This window comes from Panthera onca, chromosome D3, assembly GCF_046562875.1.
Source record: "Panthera onca isolate mPanOnc1 chromosome D3, mPanOnc1 haplotype 2, whole genome shotgun sequence".
NCBI lineage: Eukaryota > Metazoa > Chordata > Mammalia > Carnivora > Felidae > Panthera > Panthera onca.
Genome location: NC_138350.1, coordinates 4,410,156 through 4,430,718, shown reverse-complemented (window position 1 = coordinate 4,430,718; position 20,563 = coordinate 4,410,156). Strand labels below are relative to the sequence as shown.

At 60.8% G+C, this 20,563-nt stretch overlaps 1 protein-coding gene across 27 annotated transcripts in view; it reads right to left on the bottom strand.

Annotated features, from left to right (window-relative positions):
* NCOR2 (nuclear receptor corepressor 2) overlaps positions 1–20,563 on the bottom strand; it is a 166,914-nt gene that overhangs the window by 112,981 nt on the left and 33,370 nt on the right. For 25 of the 27 annotated variants that reach the window (XM_081790600.1, XM_081790601.1, XM_081790602.1 and 22 more), the window contains exons 5-7: positions 17,606–17,785; positions 13,342–13,455; positions 3,313–3,369 (exon numbers count right to left, since the gene is read on the bottom strand). In XM_081790600.1, coding sequence (XP_081646726.1) covers positions 3,313–3,369; positions 13,342–13,455; positions 17,606–17,785 — 351 coding nt within the window. Of the gene's footprint in view, positions 1–787; positions 1,042–3,312; positions 3,370–3,583; positions 3,654–13,341; positions 13,456–17,605; positions 17,786–20,563 lie in introns of those variants that run through there. The other 2 variants (XM_081790616.1, XM_081790617.1) reach the window with 2 other exon arrangements.

The window sequence follows — 20,563 nt, the reverse complement described above, 5'->3', positions numbered from 1 at the left end:
TGGATCCCACAGTGGTACAGCCCAGTGACCGCAGGCCGAGGGTCCGCAGCACCGGGCCCTCCAGGGAGGAGCCCGGGCACAGGGTACATACGCCTCTGAGCTGCCTCTCCTTGGAGCACACCTCCGGCCACTGGGGCCTTTTGGTGACCAGACAGAGCGCAGACCCGTGCAGATGCGGCTGGCCACAGCCCCACAGGCTCAGCTCACCTCCCTGCCTCAACTCTTGCTGCTGCATGGCCCTAAACAAGGCACTGGTCTGAGCCTCATCTAGAGAATGGACAGGCCTAACACCAGCAGGCCCCCTGTCTGTGGGAGTCTCCTCCTCGGCACCGAGAGCCACCGAGCCAAGAATCCACTGACTTCCAGAGGGTTCCAGGGACGACCACACGGCCCACCAGGCAGACACTCCAGACCGCGGCCTCCTGTGCCTCTAGCCTTGAGGAAGTCTCCGCTCTGAGACCCCCAAGCAGCGGACAACCCCCTCACCCACGGAGACCCAAAAAAGAATCACACGGACTGAGCCCAGCAGATGCCCTGCCCCACTCACAGGGAGACCGTCACGGGGAGACCGACCCTGCCTCCCTCACTGGCGTTCCTCGGGCATCCGGACACAGCGACCTTCATCCGCAACCCCCCCCCCCCCCGCCCCCCCTCAGGAGGCCCCTGGGACTGATCAGGTCAGGAAGGGGAAAGGGAGAGCCGCCAGGTCCGGAAACGGCTGGGCACCACCTCTGGTCCCGCCATCCTCACCGCCAAGAAGGGGAAACTGAGGCAAGAAGCAGCTTACCGGTGGGAACGGAAGACGGGGCACAACTCACAAAGCGGTCTGGCAATTCCTCAAGAGGCTAAACATGGAATGAACACAGCCCACCAATTCCAGTCCCAGGTGTACATGAGAGGGCAAAGAAAAGCTGTCCATGCTAAAACTTGTGTCCTGGGGCGCCTGGGGGGCTCAGTCGGTTGAGCCTCCGACTTCGGCTCAGGTCATGATCTCGCGGTTCGTGGGTTCGAGCCCCGCGTCGGGCTCTGTGCTGACGGCTCGGAGCCTGGAGCCCGCTTCCGATTCTGTGTCTCCCTCTCTCTCTCTCTCTGCCCCTCCCCTGCTCAGGCCCCGGCTCGCTCGCTCTCTCAAAATAAAAAAAAAATAAAAATGAAACTTGTGCATTAATGTCCGCAGCCCCTGTAACAGCCAAAAGCAAGCACAGCATAACTCCTGCCGGTGCATAAATGGCCCAACAGATAGGGTCTATCCGTACAATGGAATATCATTCAGCCGTCGACAGGAACGAGGCATAGACACCCTGCTACAACCCGGACCAACCTCGGGGGCGAGAGGGGGAGTGAAAGAAGCCAGTCACAAGAGGCCACACAGTGTGTGAGTCCATTGATACGAGCTCTCCAGCAGGCAAGCCCGTAGGGACAGAAAGTAAGTTAGCGGTGGGAGGCGGGGACAGGAGAGGAAATGAAAGATAAGGAGGGGATAGCTAAGGACACTAAGTGCTTTCTCGGACGGTGAAACGTTCTGAACACCCACGAATATCCTAGAAAGTACTGAACTGCACACTTTTGAGAGAAAGAGAGAGAGAGAGGGAGAGAGAGGGAGAGGGAGAGGGGGAATCTTAGTCTCCACGCTCAGGCCAGAGCCCAAAGCAGGGCTCCATCTGGAGACCCCGGGATCATGACCTGAGCTGAAATCAAGAGTTGGATGCATAACCGACTGAGCTGCCCGGGCGCCCCTGTATACTTTAAACTGATGAATCGCATAGCACGTGAACATCTCAGTAAGGCTATTTTTTAAAAAACAAGGGTCTTGGGGCGCCTGGGTGGCTCAGTCGGTTGAGCGTCCGACTTCGGCTCAGGTCATGATTTCACGGTTTCGTGAAACCGTGGGTTCGACCCCGCGTCGGGCTCTGTGCTGACAGCTCAGGGCCTGGAGCCTGCTTCTGATCCTGTGTCTCCCTCTCTCTCTGCCCCTCCCCTGCTCTCACATTGTCTCACTCTGTCTCTCAAAAATAAGTAAATGTAAAAAAAAAAAAAAAAGACAAAAACAAACGAGGGTCCTAGAGACACCCCAGAAATCACGCCCAACAGGGAAAGCAAGCCCCCCAAATGGAAGGGGAGCCTGCCACCCATCCCAGAGGGGCCCTAGGCCCTGCCCCCCTCGCCTCGGGAGCACCCTACTGCCTGCCTGGCCCTGCCCTCCGGGAGGACCTGAGGACCTGGGGCCACTCCCCGATTCGCAGTGGCCCGAGCGCAAGGACTCCAGGCCAGAGAGCAGCGGCCACCGAACAAAAAGCCCCAGGAGCTAAGAGTTCAACCCTCTACGTGTTCACGGCCTCCGAGTGCAGGGCAAGGGTGTGCTACGTGAGCCTCACGGGGCATCATTTCACTGAACCGCCCCCCCCCCCCCGGCCCAAAGATCATGGTGTTCCCATTTCACAGAAGAGGAAACCGAGTCCTCTCCCCAAGGCCACTCAGCAAACACACGGTGGAGCCGAGTTTAAAATTAGGCTCCGAACGCGTAAGACCGTATCAGGCGGGAGCGTCCGCGTGCACGGGCACCCTCGCGGCCACCTTGTGTGCGTGCGTGTGTCCCTGCACGCCGCCCCAGTGGGGCGCTGACTGGGCCTGGGCAGCTGGGGCTCTGACCACTCCTCCTGGGCTGAGGTTTCCCACCAGCTGAGAGTGTCCACGTTCCCTCCATGTGTCTCTCTGGTGACACACGAAGGTGACAGAGGGCCTGACAGAGGAGAGGCCCGGGGCCGGCTTCCCAGCCCTGCCACCCACATGGCATCTTCCCACCGGGCAAAGGCCACCGACACCCGTCACACGGGTGCGAATACCAGCGAACGCTCAGCACTCACTGTCCATCAGGCACCCACGCTACGCGCTTCGCAAACGCTAACCCGGCCGATCCGCACTGCAGCCCCAGGGGACAGAGGTTACTATCCCCATCTCACAGACGGGGAAACCGAGCTTGGGTCCCCACGGCGATGAGCTGGCAGAGATCATCCGGCCCAGAGCAAGGCTTCCCACACTGAGCTAGCCCGACGGGGGAGGGGGGGGGGGGGACTCCAGTGGGTCCTGGCCGCGGGACAGCCAGCTCCCCGCCTCCCCACCCCCCACTCGCCCCGCTATCGGCCAGTCCCCCTTATCAGAAGCGTCTATTTCCTGCCTCCCCAGGGGACCGGGCCGCCTTGGCAACAGCCGACTTCCTCCTTCCCCTCCACGCCCACCTGCCTCCCTGCCCACCTCTCCGGCCACCCCTGCCCAGAGCTGCCCCCCCCCCGCCCCCACCCCTCCCCAGCTCACCAGCTCCACCTGAGGCCCCAGGCCTTCCAGAATCCGATGGGCGGCTTCAGCCTTCTTCTGCAGGGTGACGGGGAGGAGGAGAAATTAAAAAAAAAAAAAAAAACAAAAAAAACAGAACAGATTATAAATAGAGGTCTCCGGAACAGCAGGCAGCTGCCCAGCCCAGCAGCCAATCCACGGCCCCGGGGTGGGGGGGCGGGGGGGGGAGGGGGCGCCAGGGTCCCCCCACAAGCCCTCCCCACGCTGGAGACAAACAGAGGGGCCTCAATACCCCTGCGGCGTCCCTGGCAAGCCGGCCAAGTTTCGATTCCAACAGACGCACGGTGTTCTCCGTTGCCTGGCCACCCCCCCAACCCTCAGGCCCAACCCCCGCCCCCCCCCCCCCCCCCCGGCCGGGGCACAGCGCTGTGGGCACGGCTCCCCGCCAGCAGGCCACTCCGCCAGGCCCAAGATGCCTTCCTTCACTTGGAAGCTGGCTGGGTGTCTGCGATTACCTCAGAGCTAGTGCGCCAGCCAGGGAGTGGGGGGGCGGGGGGGACACAGAGGCTCTCAGAGATACCCTTTCTAGGATTCTTGTATTTCACAATCATGTGACTATTTCTGAGCTGCCCTGGGGCCTCCCCGCCTCCCTCCCCACTCACAACCCAGGACTTATTAGGAAAACAGGAACATGTGGCAGAAAGTGCTCAGTGGCTGTGACTGCAGCAGGCTGGACCTCCGGCCCGGCCATGAAGGCGGACATTGTGCCTCCGCCAGGCCCCGCGGGCCCCCGGCCCGGGACCACCAGGGCCTGCTCTCGGGAGGCCCAGAGGATGGCCCGGGGCCAGCTGGGGGAAGGGGTGCGCAGAGAACCGCGGACCGCGGCTTCGGCGGGGTTTGCGTTGGGTCCGGGCCACCGCGTGCCACGCGAAGCGGGGTAGCCACGGCACGCACGTGGGAGACCTAAGTCCTCTCGCGGCCGGGAAAGGCCGGTGCTCCCGACTCAGCCAAACTCAGGGAGGCCATCCGGTATCCGGAGGGAGCCGGGCGGCCGAGCAAGTTACCTCTGACGATCCCCAAATCCAGACCCACTAAAAGAGGGTGACCCCGAGCCCCGGGGAACGTGGCTGACAACAGAATTCGAGGCGCAGGCTCCCGGTGTCGCGGCAGGGGGGAGGGGGGCCGGGAGCCAGCCGGCCCGCTCCCCCTCTCCTGGCTCCCCGTGACAGACAGACAGTGGGTGTGTAGGTGGGCTCAAGCTGGCACCTAGAACGAGCTCCGCCTAGAGCCCTGGGCCCAGCCCACCCATGAACAAGCCATGCTCTCAGCCCCCTTTGTGCACAGCCAAAACCCCGAGACCAGCAGCCTCAGCGTGTGGCTGGGGGCCAAAATATCAGGGGGCGATCTATCACTGTAACGACGGCCACTTTATCAGGGACCTGCTACGAGCCAAGCATTGAGCACAAAGCAGGCGTTATCAGTATTTAAGTCGCACCCAAACACAACGCGAGGCGCATAAATGACACGTCCCCGTTTAACATACTACGAAACTGAGGCACAGAAAGATCGTGTAAGGAAAAGGTCTTTCTCATCCCCGGACTCCGAGAAGAAAGAAAGACAAAGGCCAGGTCCCACGCAGGGCCACCCCTAAGCTTGGGACCAGTATGTCTGATGCTGGGGGACAGGTGTCCCTGCCCTGGCCGTACCTCAAAGCAAGAGAAAGTGTCACCATGCGGCTGAAGACGGGAGAATTCCTGAAGCAGGTCAAGTGAAGAAATGGGTAGGGGGTGGGGGAGGGATACATCAGCCCCCCAAACGCTTCCTGCGGGCCCACTCTGTATTAAGCACTGCGGCAGGGGCACCCGGGGGGCTCAGTCGGTTGAGCACCTGACTCCCGGCTTCAGCTCAGATCATGACCTCACATTTCGTGGGCTTGAGCCGCACATCGGTCGGGCTCCGCGCGGGCAGTGCAGAGCCTGCTTGGGATTCTCTCTCTCCCTCTCTCTGCCCCTCCCTGCTCGCTTGCTCTCTCTCGAAATGAAGAAATAACCTTGAAAAAAAAAAATACAGAAAGAAAAATAAAGCACTGGGGCAAAACATGGAATGAATGAGACCCAGCCCCTGCCTGCAATAAACCGAAGTCTAACATTAGAGCAGCTCGTCAAGGACAGTGAGGACAGGGCTAGTCTGCTCGGGCAGAGAGAGGTACGTATGGTGCACAGGCAAGGCACAGCTTCTCCAGAAAGGTAACAGGAGGGATACATGAGGTGGGTTTTGACGGATGAATAGGAGTTTCTGTGCATTCCCGAGGTTCTGTGGGGATCAGCGGCAACTTCTCATCTAGATAAAAAAAAGAAATGCCAAAAGCAGGAAGGGCACGGCTGGAGGGGCCAGGCCACTAGCAACTGCCACATCACACAGGTAAGCAGGGGTCCTGGACCTGGGCCCAGTGCCCAAGGCGGGAGCTCCAGAAGCCTGCGTCCTATGAACCGTAGCAGATTCCAGCTTCGACCACATCCTCGCTCTCAGGAACGCGGGCACCTAGAGAGGGGGGCTCCCGGCAGCCCCTGGAGAAGAGAGCAGGGAAGAGTCCCCTCCTAACCTGCCAAAGCCGCCTGGAACACGGGGGAGCAGGCACAGCGTGCTCCCAACACTCCCCCAGGCCCCACTGCTCGGCCCTCGGCAACCCTGGGGCCCTTTAAGGCACGACTCGGTCTCCGGAGGAGGGCACACCCACAGCTTACCCCAAGAAACCCTCCGTGAAACCGTCCCAGAGATGCCGCGGCACCGGAAAGGCTGGAGAGCGCGGTGCCCCGGAGCAAGCGCGTCACAGCCAGCTGGCCTGGGTTCAAGTCCGCTAACCGTGCGGCCTCGGGCGAGTCCCTCCACCTCCCTGAGCCTCAGCTTCCTCCTCTACAAGACGGGTCACAACGGCACCGCCTCAGGCAGCTGGAAGGAACGCTCCGAAACCAGGATCTGGCACACAGTAGGTGCCACAGAAGGGCTAGCTACGGACAGGAAGCACAGGGCCTCGGCTCGCACTCGGTGGCCCCGACACGCGCCAGGCAGAGGCTGCGACCCGGCAGCCCTGAACCAGCACCCCCACCTCCTCGTGCCTCGCTGGGGGCGCTTCCTCTCCTCCCGCCACCACACCCCTGCTCCTGCCCCTGCTCCGTTCGGCCCAACCCCGCTTCTTGGCTCAGCCTGCAGGGGTGGAGTGGGAGGAATCGCTGCCCAGTTCACGGCGGGTGGGGGGGGGGGGGCCGGAGGGAGGTCCTGCCTCTTGGGCTCTCCCGCCACAACCTGGCCAGCGGCGGCAACGTCTAGGAGTCAGCTCTACTCTACAGTCGGCAAGCCGCTGCACTGACCTGGGCCTTAGTCTCCCCATCTGCAAAACGGCCACACTCACTCCAGGCACCAACCCCCCAGGACTTTTACAAGGACGTCCTGCAAGGAACCAAGTCTCTCTTAACGGACCCCTTCAAATGGGCCTCCCCCCCCCCCCCCCCCCCCGCCCCCAGCAAGGAGCACGGTGCCGTGGATTCAGCACCGCGCCAGAAGCTCCCTCCCGCCCCCTCGGCGGACAGCCTCTCCCCACCTTGACGACCGAAGCCAAACCCCTCAGAGGGTCCACGGGGCCCCCGCTGCACCTGGCCTTTGGGAGGCCACTGCCGGCGGCTCCCGTGCGGAGGACAAACCCAGAAGCTCGGGCCAACAGGAAGGGAGGGGCAGGGGCTCTCACCAGACGTGGGGGCTCAGGTGAGGGTCTCGCTCGAGACCCCGCACTCCTGCAGGGGGCCCCGGGGTCCACGTGGCCACAGAGCCTGGGGGCTGTGCCTGGGTCACCTGCACAGAGAGGTGCACGCGAGCCCCGCCCACGTGGGCAACACCGCGCCTCCGTCTACAAAGGCGCAGACGTGCGCACACGTGGGTGCCACACAGGCCGACTCACACCCACGCCCACGGCCACACGCGCTAGGTGCGGGCACGTGCGTATCCGCGAAGTGTAAACGACCAACCACACACGCGCCCCAAGCACACCCACTTGCGCACATCTGCACAGGTCGCACAAGGGTGCCTGCGGACGCGCGGGTGTGGAAATGCACAAAAAACCGCGATAACGTCCCGTACGTGCACACGAGTCACAGCGACACGCACACGCACGCGCGCACACACACCCCTCCTCTCGGGCAGGGGCTCGGAGCCTCACCCCACCACCCCCCTGCCACAGATCCCTGTTCTAGCTCCTCAGCTCCCAGTCGGGCCTGAGCTCCAGGCCCCAACCCCTTCGCGCGCAGTGGGGGCAGCGCCCACGCACCCACCCGCCCGGAAAGCCCGAGACCCCGGCGCCCCTCCCCCAGGCCCCCGGCCACGGCACCCCTCCCCCACCCCCCACGGGCCCACGTGCCAAGCCCGGCAGCGTTTCCGACCAGCACTTACCCCGGAAGTTGAGCACACACATCTGTACGCAGGGCCTCGACACTGCCCAGAGCGTTCACGGGGCGTGACGGGGGAGACGTGGCGGGGAGGCAGAATCTGTCCTAACGTACTCGTTAGGCCGACACTCTCTACGTGCAGAGGAGGAAACCTGGAGGAACTCTGGACCCCGGGAGTGGCAGGGATGGCCCGACCCGGACACGGCGCACGGAGGCGGGAGCCCGGCGCAGGTGTCCACGCTGGGGGCTGGACCAGAGCCAGCGCTCTGAAAGCCCTGAATCCCAACGCAGGATGGGCTGGGGGAGTCTGAAGCTGGGCATCGGGGCGCCTGGACCCCCAAAATGCTCTACAAAAGGCTTCCTGGTCTCAGCTACGGATACTCTCATCAGCATCACTACCGACGGCATTATCCGTTTCTGTCCTGCTCACCCCTAATCGTATTAGATGTTTATTTTCTTTCCATTTCTTTATTTTTAAACTAGCCCAATGTGGGGCTTGAACTCACGGCCCCGAGATCAAGAGTCACGTGCTCTGCCGACTAAGCCAGCGAGGCGCCCCTAATCACATTACATAAAAACCTTACTAGTAAGATGCCGGAAACGGGAGACGCGAGATGTGGCTCTTACTCTCTGGCTTCCTCGTCGCCCAGCGATGCACAGATAACCTCAGGTGTGCCCCACGGGCACGGTCTCGCACACACATTCGTGCACGTGCACACAGTCACCCAGAGGGGTCCACCCACACACCCGTGTGCACCTATGTGCCTGCATGTGCTCGGCCCCCGTAAGTTCAGCCTCCCCACCATGTTCGGAACAGGTGGGGGTCGTCCGCCCTGGAAATATCCTTCCGCCTTGTGCCGATAGCGCCCGTTTCTGCACACCTAGTTCAAGTCCTGCTTCCGCCGGGAAGCCTGCCTCAATTGCCCAGGGCCCCAAGTTCCTCTAGAGTCAGCCCCAGGCAAACTGGCGTTTATTTGTACGCCTCATGTGTTTGCTTTACCAGAACCCTGAAGCGTGGACATGATCCTAGACCCGTAGGCCTTACCTCCCGCCCCTCACACGCTCCCCTTGAAGATCAAAGGAGACCCTGTCCCTTTGCTGAGCCTTGGCTTGTGCTGTGACCCCCACACACCCGAACGCCCTCCTCCTCAGGGGTGAGGGCCCACCCACTGCTTCCAAGAAGCCTTTCCCAATCCTGGCCCGCCACCCTCCCCCCTCCCCCCTCCCCGCCTAGTCCTGCCCCCAGGGGCCTGCAGAAACACTGCCTCCTGCCCGCTCGGCATCTGTGTGCACCTGCCCGGCCCCGCCCACACAGGCAGCTCCTGGGAGGCAGGAAAAGCCTTGCTCAGCTGGCTCCCGCTGTGCGTGCTGGGCGCCTCATCCATGTGCCCCGAATGGATAATGAGCCAGAGTCCAAGACGCAGAAAAGCCAGGCAGGCCGTGCCCGGCAGGGAAGCTGCGTTTTCCAGCCGGCAAGGCATTTAGAGACAGACCCTTGTCATCCACCTCTCAGAGGAACCAGCAGGAAAGGAAGGAGGATTAAAATTTAATCCTATTGATCCCCCAAGGGGCGGGAAGTTCTGGCTGCTCCTGCCAAAGGCAGCTGAGGGGCTTCCTGCCCACCCAGCCTCCAGGCCCTGAGGCTCAGCCCGCAGGGAGGAACCCCCCCCCCCCCCCAACCTCCACGCTAACCTCCACTGGGGCCAGGGACCAACCTCGGCACCCCCAAAACCAGACGACCCTTCCAGGGGGAAGTGTCTCCCCTCCCCTCTATCATCCTTCATTTATTCAAAAAATGTTTACTGAGTACCTACTATGTGCCAGGCACTGTTCCAGGTGCTGGGGAGACAAAGATCGCTGCCCTCACAAAACTTCTGCTTACGATAAACAAAATGAACACTAAAATATGAACCACGCCCAGCTGAGGGGGAACAAGGGCAAAAGAGAAGCTCAAAGCCAAGAAGAGGAGACCCGTCTCTTGAAGCTTTTCAGGATTAAACAGAGAGACAAAATGCGCCTTGCTGAAAAGGGGAGGTTTGAGCAAACTGCTGAAGGAGCAAGTGAGCCTAGTGGGAAAAAGGAGCTCCAGGCAGAGGGCACAGCCAGTGCAAAGGCCCTGAGGCAGGAAGAACAAAGGCAGGTGGGGCTGGGGCAGAGTGGGGGCATAAATGAAGGGAGAAAAAGGGGAATCAGCGACAACGAGGGGCAAAATTCTGGGATCCACGGTGTGATGTGTGGGTGTGATTATGTCTCCCAGACCACAGAGTTAATGCCAGTGGGCCAAGGTCACCGCTGTGCATCGCTGCCTGGAACGGCGGTGGGCACAGAGCAAGTGTTCAATTACAGGGCTGCCGAATGGATGAATAAACGAACGAATGAAGAGAATGTGTCTAATGCCCCCAGGGAACCTGAACTTGCCCGGCAGGGGCCTGCTCTCAGCCCCCCCGGGAGCTGGGGAGCCAGGGTTCAAGTCCTAAGCGGCCGCTCACTAGCTATGAGGCCTCGGGGAAATCATGGAGCGTCATGTAACCTAACCCAGCCACAGCTACACCACGAGGACATCGGAATGAAATCGCGAATGTGGGCAGGAAGCCCCCAGCCTGGGGTGCGGGAGCAGACAGGGCAATGCCAGCACCCTGGGGCCCCATCGTGGTAATCACCAGCCCGGGGTGGGGGGCACAGGCTGCAAGTGCCTGCAAGTCCCAAGCTCTTCTTGGGAGAATCCCCCTCCCTGCATCTAACCCTGGGGGTGGGGCAGCGGTCAGTCTCCAAGGGCAGGGCTGAGTCCCAGCCCTGACCACTCAGTATAGTCGGACCCCCCCCCCCCCACCCCACGCTGGGTATTGGCTGAGAAACGAGCATGTGACTCCAGCCAGCCAGTGAGCACCAGCCCTGGGACTGTTTCCTAAGTGCCCTGGGAGGTGGGGGCACCTCGAGCTGCAGCAGGCTTTCCCGCACGCGGGGAAAGCGGGGATGGGGACACAGAGCTCCCCGACATCTTATTTGAGGGCCTGGATCCACCCATACCTGAAATAACCAATTTCATGGTAATTTCATTACAAGACTCAATAGACCCCGTTCAGCCTCAACCAATTTGAGCTGAGTTTTTGTCTCTTGCATCCAAGAGTCTTGACTCACGGGACCCTTCCTGGTACGGCACTTTGCAGTTTACAAAGCCCCCCCAGCCACGATCTCGGTCACATCCAACCCTGTGACTTCAAGAACGCGGCCGGGACCCAGAGCAGCCAAAGACCCGAGACTAAAACAAATGGCCCAGCTCATCCGGGTGGCAGCCGGCCCCCCCCCCCCCCCCCCCCCGCCTGCCCACTCACACAGAAGCTGCAGAAAACCTGGACCCTGGACAGAAGGAGGCGGCAATTCTGGCAGGGAGACCATCCTGGCTAAGAACCGGGAGGGGGTGTGTGAATTGCTCTTGGGGGAGGGAAGTGCTGGGCCGAGGAGCCAAAGACCCATGGGATCTGCAGCCACAGCTCTTTGGGGAGAACCTGGTGCGACCTGAAGGACAAACCCCAGGGAAAGGCGGGCCAGGCTTCCCACGGGGGCACCAAAGGCCTGTGCCTCTGCGTTCGCCCGGTCCCGGAGGGCTCGGGGCTGCAGCCTGCTGGAGTGCCAGCCCCTGGCAAGGACCAAGGGCAGTGTGGTGACATCCTGAGCAGAGCCACCAACTTGCCTCCACAGCTGCTGGAGAGAAGCACGCCTGCCCTGTCACCCGAGGATCGGAGGGCGGGGGGGTGGGGGGGGGAGGTTGGCGGTAGGCAGGGGAGCCGCCTGGGGCGACACGCGGGAGCCCTGCCCCAGTCCTCCCCACCACAGGCTCTTGGAGTCGGCTCAGTCCTGACTCTGATTCCCAGCCACAACGCTCACTTGCTGTGCAACCTCAAGAAGTTCACCTTCCCTCTCTGGGCCCCGATTTCTTAATGAGTAAAATGGAGAGAGTGCCTGTTTGGTACAGATCTTGTGGGAATTAAGTGAAATCCTGCAAAACATAAACAATCACCAGAAAAGAAGCATGGCCACAACAAACACCAAACAGCAGTCGCTCACCGCCAGGCGTTGCTCTAAGGGCGCTACATGAGGAGCTCATTCGATTCCCACGCCGCCGTGCAAGGAAGGTGCCGGAACCATCATCGCTTTGCAGTGAGCCACAGGGAGGTTTAAGTAACTTGCCCAAGGTCACCCGGCCAAGGCGTGATAAAGATGCGACGGGAACCCACGGGCACCCAGCTAAAGCATACATGACCCCTCAGCGCCCCCATCATCTTGTGACGGGGCCAGGGTACGGGAGGGCGACCGGCCCGGCAAGGCCCAGCACGCAGCTCTGGGCCCCCAGCAGGCTCAGTCTCGGCCCGTATCTGTTGCTGCCTCAACAGGCGGAAGCATAGCCAATCCAACTGATCCAGGGGTTCCTGCCCTGGAGCTACGGCCACGGGCACCAAGCACAGGCTCCCAGGCTCCAGAGCAGCCCCCTGGCCCCAGTACCCTCCTGGCCCAGCACCCGGGCAGAGCCTATCGCACAGACGGCTGGGAAAGATGGCCAGGACCCCTGGGCGGGAGTGGGGGCCCAGAGGAGACGAGGCAGGGAGATGACGTACCCCATCTGTCACACTACACTGTGTAACCTCAAGACAAGGAACGGGTCCCTCTCTGGGCCTCAGTTTCCTCATATGCAAAATAAGGGAGGCAACTCACATCCACAGGCCCCGAGTACACGTGCAAAGAGTCGACTCTAAATCGTGGAAGCTGAGTTCTCGCTGGCTTGATTGGGATGACAATGAGCTCAGCACCTCACCAGACACCGGGTTCCACTTCAGGGCACCTCGGGCCCCGCAGACACCGCTCTGGTGCCCTAAGCCACTCCCCCAAGACTGGGCCCCCTCCCATCACCAAGCACCGCCCCTCCACATCCCCAGGAGCCCCCTCAGCCTGCTACAGACCCTGTGTTCAACGATGCCAAAGGCCCCTTCCAGGCCTCAACGTCCGCAGAGGCCAGCGCTCACGATCTAGGACCTGATGGCCCCCAGGTTCAAGTCCCAGGTCCACCACTTTCTAGCTGTGTGGCTCTGGACAAGTCACCTAGTGTCTCTGGGCCTCAGTTTCTCCCTGTGTTAAATGGAAACGGTCGCTGTACCCACCCTCCCAGGACTGCTACGTAAAGAACCTGGCCCGCTGCACGTAAGGAGCCGTTCGCTTAACGTTTGCCGTTATCGTCCGTAACAATAACATCAGTATCGTCTTCCCCGCGACAGGAATTTCTCCGGCACGAATGCCAAGCCGCTTGCCCAATCCTTCCCACCTCAGCCTTCCAATCAACTGGCCCCTGAGGCCCTCCCCCAACCTGGCGTCTACACTTCCACACTGCATCCCACAGGCCAGCCGCGGTCCACGCCGGGCCGCCCCGTCCGCTCCCGCTCAGGCCCGTGTGTGCGCGTGGGAGACGGCAGAGGTCCCCGTTTCTCAGATGGGAACGCTGAGGCCCGGGGAGAGAGCCAGGCCCCTCGCGGTGACACCCGCACCCCACCCAGAGGCCGGAGGCCGGCCCAGGTCGGGCAGGAAAGCAGGGAGTCGGGGCGCCTTGGGCCGGGGCAGGGCGTACCCGGTTCTCGTCGTAGATGATCTGCACCAGGCTGCGATGCTTCGACTCGATGGGCGGCGGCGACACGGGCTTCTCGGGCTCCGGGGGCTTGGCGGCCTCCTCCTCCAGCTGTTGCTGTGGCAAAGGGGAGAGCGCAGCGGTGAGCGGCCTGGCAGGCGGAAGGCGCACTGCAGCACCCCCATGGCGGAGGGCGGCCCCGCGGCCCCGGCAGGCGGCAGGCCCCGCGGACTCGCACAGGAAGTCAGGCTGCTAACCACTTCCTCTGAGTCACCCACCAGGGGACTCCGGGCCCTGCAGAGGCCCCCAGCTCAGCAGGGAAGGGCCCACCCCAGGCTCTGGGCCGTGCGGCCGGCCGTCCTGGGTTCGAATCCCACTCTGTCGACTTACGAGCCAGGTGAGCAAAAGCGAGCAGCTCCTGGACCTTGATGCACTGCGGTCTCCTTATCTGTAAAACGGGGCTCAGCGCCAGGCCTCCCCGACAAGTTACCGCATGGGCGAGCATGGATGGGGGGGGGGCCCACGAAAAGCCGGCGGCTACCCTCCATTATCCGCCCTACAAGTACCATTGGCATCAGGAGAGGCCGTGCGGACTCCAGAGCCAAAGTGTGCAGCCTGGAGCCCTATTTCTACACTTGCCGAGTCGGTAACTCCTGAACTTCTCTGTTCAGCGGGGAAAATGAAACCTCCACCCTAGAGGGCTGGTACGAGGGTTCAACGCCCCCAGCAACGCACCCAGCACCTAACAGGCAGCTTCTGACCCTCGTCTGCCTCGCGGCCTCTGTACCAGACCGTCCTCCTCCAAACGCCGTAAAGGACGTCCCTTCGTGCCGCTGTCTGCTTTGTACCGAAAAGGAAAAGTAAAGACCAGAGAGCCTAAGACACCGGCCCAGGGTCACACAGAAGACCGATGCCCAGGTGTGTGCCATCTGAGAACATCCCGAGTGAGAACAGACACGCTCTCCGCTCATGACGCACGGCCTGCCCACGACCACGGAGCAAACCGCCGTGAAGTCAAAAAGGCAGCCAAGAGAAGAGCACGCGGAAAGAGCCGGAAAATCCAGTCCTGGCTCCTGCCGGCACCAAGGCCTGGCTGGTAGGGCCACGCTGCCTTAGCCCCACAGTGACCCCTGGCAGTAGCTTCCAGAAGGGCAGTCAGCATCTGACAGAACAGAGAAATCCCCCTGCAAAAAGTGCAAAAAACCAAACCAAAACAAAAAACAACGAAGCAAAGAAATGGAAGAAGCACACAGCCAGAAAGGGCAGGCAGAAAGCAGACTGTCTCCCTTTCGCAAAGCTGTGGTCCTCCCTGAGGCACCGATGAGAAACACCGCCTGAGACGCACAGAGACCCTGGCGATGCAGAGCTCCACCGGGGCCGGGGTTCAAACCTCGCTCCAACAGCAGCTCTGTGGCCTTGGGCAAGTCACCACACCTCTCTGACCCTCAGTGTCTTCCTCAGAGAGGGCGGGGGGAGCGGCGCCCACCCCATAAGGCTGCTCGAGGATCAAAGAGCATGTGCATAAAGAGGGCTTTGTCTACACAGCCTGATAAACACCGGCTACCGAAGGCAAACCAAACCACAGAGAGACCCCTTCTGCCCATCGGGATGGCGTAAACGCCAACAGAAACGCGGAGAAAAACAAGTGTTGGGAGGACAAAAAAGACGGGGACCTCCGTGCACCGGGGGCCAGAAGGTAAAAGGGGGCAGGTGCTCAAAATGTTACACGCGGGGTTACCAGGCGCCCCAGCAATTGCGCCCCTGCGCACGGAGCTGAGAGAACGCGCAGAGCAGCTCACACAGAAACGCGAACACGAGGGTCACGGCAGCTCTGTCGGCCGCGGCCAAGAGGCACGAACAGCCCCACGTCCATCACCACGTGACTGGATGCACAGAACGCGGTCCATCCACACAGTGGATGCGACTTGGCCTTGAAAAGGAACGAAAGGATGGGGCGCCTGGGTGGCTCAGTCGGTTGGGCGACCGACTTCGGCTCAGGTCATGATCTCGCGGTCCGTGAGTTCGAGCCCCGCGTCGGGCTCTGTGCTGACAGCTCAGAGCCTGGAGCCTGTTTCAGATTCTGTGTCTCCCTCTCTCTCTGACCTTCCCCCATTCATGCTCTGTCTCTCTCTGTCTCTAAAATGAATAAACGTTAAAAAAAAAAATTAAAAAAAAAAAAAAAAAAAAGAAAAGGAACGAAAGGGCGCTGGGCGGGCTCGGTCGCTGGAGCGTGTGACACCATCTCGGAGTCACGACTTCAAGCCGCGTGTGGGACTTGGAAGTCACTTGAAAAACAAAGAAAAAGGGGAAGAAAGGAAGGCAGCGCAGACACCTGCTATGCGTTATAGGATTCCGCTAACACGAAACACCGAGAACGGGTAAACCCGTAAAGACAGAAACGCAGATCAGAGGCCGGTGGGAGAGCAGGGAATACGGAATGACAGCTAACGGGCACGGGGCCTCCTTGACAGGAGATGGAAATGCCCCGAAACCAGACAGAAGGGGTGGTGGCCCAACACCGTGCAGGTGCTAAACGACAGTGAATCGTTCGCTTTAAAACGTTCTGTGGATTTCAGTTAAAAAAAAAAAAAACCGTCAAGGGCTGCGCTGGGCTGCCTGGCTTCCAGCCACAGTCACAGACGCGTGCACACGACCCCCAGCTATAGCCCCGTCCCACAGCCAGGCCGGGAGGGACCAAAGGGGCCCGTACTCTCCCCCCGCCCGTGCAAATGCGGCCTGACCCCGACCAGCGCCCGGCCCCCCCTCGGGACGCCTGAGCCAGCATCTTGCAGACCCACGTACTGTCCCGCGGGTCAGGCACACCTTGCTCGCCCTTAATGAGCAGCCCAGCCTCAGGACGTCCCCAAGTCCCCGCTCTTCCGTGTAAGCACCCGTCCTGATGCCCTTGGGAATCCGTCAACAGCCCGTACAGCCATCCAACCCTGCTTACGCGGCCCCGAACTGGCCTGACTCAGGGCCTGTGGCTGCCGGGGCGGCCCTTGACCCTACCTGGAGCCCAGACTTCCTTACCTAGAGGCCATGAAGTGGGACCCTGCTTCTCCCAGGAGAAACCCAGATGCTTCTCGGGGTCAAGCCGGTGTCCCAGCGGCCCAATCAGCAGTTTCTAACGAGCACCTACGATGCACCAGCACTGCCAGGAGCACAGCAGGGAGCGGGGAGACGAGGACCCTGCTCACACCGCCGTGGCGGGGAGCCCACGGTGTAACAAAACAGGAGAGGTCATCAAGAAGGGCGCCGGGGCACAACAGGGGTGGCAAACTTCTCCGGGGAAGACCCCGGGAGTAGAGGCTTCATCCCCCAGCCACCCGGTGTCTGTCCTGACCACTCAGCTCTGACATCCTATCTCGAAAGCAGCCACTGACAACAGGTGACTTTGTGCCAGTAAAACTTTATTTACGAAAACAGGCATCAAGCCAGACTTTGGATTTGCTGGCCCCGGGAGAGAGGGTGGCTGGGGATGTGAGCTCCTACAAAGGCCTCCGCGGAGGGGGCGTCTGAGCAGAGACCGGAAGATACCAAAGGGAGGCACGGGAGGAGCGGGGAAAAGGCAGATCGTCAACTAAGCGTATATCGATTACTGTTAAAATTAAACTCTACAATTAACATCCCAGATCTCTGTGCTAACTTTTCTTTGGTCTCCGGAGTTCCCGCGAGGATCGGTTTTCACGGCACGAGCCCGTCCCCTCCTCACAACCCCGCCACGTGCTGGCACATCTGGGCCCATTTCACAGACAGGAAACCAAGGCCGGGGGACGCGACTGTTCCGAGGCAGGGCTGGGAGGCCCCGCCCGTCCCGATTCCAGAGCCCCGGCGAGAGGCAGGTTGCGAATTGAGGAAAGAGAAGCTCAGAGCGCTTAACTGCCCGCCCGGGCATCGCGCATCACTGGGAAGCGGCAGAAAGGAGATCAGGCCTCCGAGGGCCTGGCTGTGAATCCTGACCTCGCCCCCACCCCCGTGCTGGCCGGTACAAAGCCCGAGGCTTGTTTCCTTCAAACTACACGAAGCTAAAAGTTCAGCTCCTTGACCGCACCAACACGCGTCACACGTGACCGGCGGCTACCTTTGCGGACGGGACATTTCCGCCATCGCAGAAAGTTCCGTGGACAGCGGCGCGCCCCTCAAAGCGGCACTCTCACCCGGGGAACGTAGGGGCAAGGACACGAGCCGGCAGCGGGGCGGGCTCAGCACACGCTCCCACGCCTGTGCCCGGAGCTCCCGGGGGGCCACCCTCCCCAGGCGCCCGCACCTGCTTCTTCTTCAGCTTGGAGATCTGCTGCTCCACCATGGTGATCTCGCGGTCCACCCGGTCCATGTTCTGGATCAGCTCCTCCTTGGAGAGCCGCGGAGGTACAAGCTCCAACTCAGGGTCGGCGTGCGGCGGGCTGGGGGGAGACACGGGCTCCAGCTTGCCCGCCAGGCTGCGGTCCTGCGGCAGAGAGGACAGGAGCGCGGGGTCAGCACAAAGGGCACCCCGGCCGGCGCCCCCCCCCCCCGCCTCGCTCCCCAGGTTCCCAGCCACAGCGGACACCCGTCGCGACGGTCCCCACGTCCCAGACACAGGGTTGCTGACCACTGCCACCGGTGCACCCTGCCCAGCCCCCCGCCCGCTCCGCAAAGGTCAGATCCCTTGTCCTCCTGTAGGCCAGTGTTCACCACCCCCTCTTCCCACAAGACGCCCCCTCTCTTGCCCCACCTGCCTGCCGGTGTCCTCCCACCGAACCAGACTCCCCAAGGGTGAGCACCGAGACCCGCACGTCGAGACCCGCACGTCGGATCCCTGAAGGTGGGGCCTCAGCGGACCCTCTGTGGACGGTTATTCACAATACTCTGTCCGAACCGGCAACTTCACAGAAAGTTACATAGAGGGCAAGACTGCTTTTGTACCCCCTACCTGCCCCCCCCCCCCCCCCCCCCCGCCACGGAAACCACAGGACAAGAGGCAGAGAGATCAGAGTCGCTGTCTGCAGTCGGGGACACTGTCTTGCTTTCACTGACTAGTATTTTTCTGCTTTTCCTTCTTTGAGGGTTACTCTTTGTGTACTAAAGCCGTTTTTAAAAAATATTTTTTTTAACGTTTATTTATTTTTGAGACAGAGGGAGACAGAGCATGAACGGGGGTGGGTCAGAGAGAGGGAGACACAGAATCTGAAACAGGCTCCAGGCTCTGAGCTGTCAGCACAGAGCCCGACGCGAGGCTCAAACTCACAGACCGCGAAATCACGACCTGAGCAGAGGTCGGCTGCTTAACCGACTGAGCCACCCAGGTGCCCCTAAAGCTGCTTTTAAAATTGGGTTAAACAAACGAGGGGATCCTTCATTGGGCTATTTGTTTGACGCTTCGTTCCACCAGCTGAAGTTTACTGAGCACCCAGTGTGCTGGGAGCATATGGGGGCGCGGGGGGAGGTTTAAAAACAAAACAAAACAAAACGCAGTCCTGACTCGAGCACTCACCTGCATGGCCCCAGGTTCAAATCCCAGTCCACTCGGCCCCCTCCCAGCCTTGTGACCACAGGCGGATCAAGTCTGCTTCTGGCCTCACTTTCCTCATCTGTACAATGGGACAATTCCCACCTCCCAGGCTGTTGTGAGACTGGGACCAGCGAAGAAGCACAAAGGGCTCAGCTCAGGCCCTGGCACACAAGTGCCTCCTGTGCAGTGGCTGAGACCCGTCCTGCCCCACAACCTGGGCTCCGGGCCCGTCAGCACAGGCGGAACCCAGCCCGCGCCCGGAGCCAGCCGCAAGGCCAAGCCGGCAGCTGCTGGCAGAGGAGGCCCCGGGAGGAGCTCCAGGCGGCTGCCTCCCCGCCCCCAGGCAGCTGCACCGGAGGACAGAGGACACATTATTCCCCAGGACAACTGCAGCCCCAGGGACTGCCAAGTGCTCCCCATCTCGGGACTAGCAGAGGCCGCTCTATCCTACATCCACGCCTCTCCCCCCTACAGACCCCCTTGGGCAAGGTCCACGGCCCAAGGTTCTCAGGATGTCACTGGGTTTGCCTTCTGCCCACGTTGTTCCCAACTGAGACATGGGGACAGCTGGCATCAGGACTCCCAGGCCTTCCACGCTCAGAACCTTCACGGGAAATGCAGAAAAGGCCCCAAGTCCCTCAACCACCTGGCCCCCACGCTGCTCAGGCCACCTCCACAGGGAAACCCCAGAAAGCAAACCAGGCACCGCTCCTGACTCGGCCCATCCCAGTTCTCAGCACAACTTACCCACCAGACTCCCACAGCAGCCCTCCAGGGACCTGCTACTTTGTCCCCATTGCACAGATGAGGAAACTGAGAACCTGGAGGCACCTGCCTGGTGCTGCTCTAAGCCAGTGGCCAGCACGCTTTTCTGTAAAAGGCTAGGTAGAAAATATTTCAGGTTTGCATCTTGGACTCTGCCCAATTACTCACCCATCACTGTATTGGGAAAGCAGCCACTGACAAGATACAAACAAATGAACATGGCTGTGTGCCAATAAAACTTTATTTACAAGAGCGGGCTGAGCACTAAGTTTGAAACTTACTAAGTTTGCCAACCTCTGCTCTTCGCAATTCACAAGTCTTAACTCAGGTCGTTGTCGCAAATACCCTAAGAAGTTGTCGCAAACCAGGCACCGCTCCTGACTCGGCCCATCCCAGTTCTCAGCACAACTTACCCACCAGACTCCCACAGCAGCCCTCCAGGGACCTGCTACTTTGTCCCCATTGCACAGATGAGGAAACTGAGAACCTGGAGGCACCTGCCTGGTGCTGCTCTAAGCCAGTGGCCAGCACGCTTTTCTGTAAAAGGCTAGGTAGAAAATATTTCAGGTTTGCATCTTGGACTCTCTGCCCAATTACTCACCCATCACTGTATTGGGAAAGCAGCCACCGACAAGATACAAACAAATGAACATGGCTGTGTGCCAATAAAACTTTATTTACAAGAGCGGGCTGAGCACTAAGTTTGAAACTTACTAAGTTTGCCAACCTCTGCTCTTCGCAATTCACAAGTCTTAACTCAGGTCGTTGTCGCAAATACCCTAAGAAGTAGGAATAAATAGCGTTTTCCCCATTTCCCAGATGAAGAAACTGAGACCCAGTAGGGTTCAGCGACATGCCTGAGGTCACCAGCCACAATGCAATGGAACCCTGGCTCAGAGGGCACCAGAGGCCAAGGTCGGGCCTCAATCATACCCTCTGGAGGTGGGCGGACCACGAGACCAGGCTGCA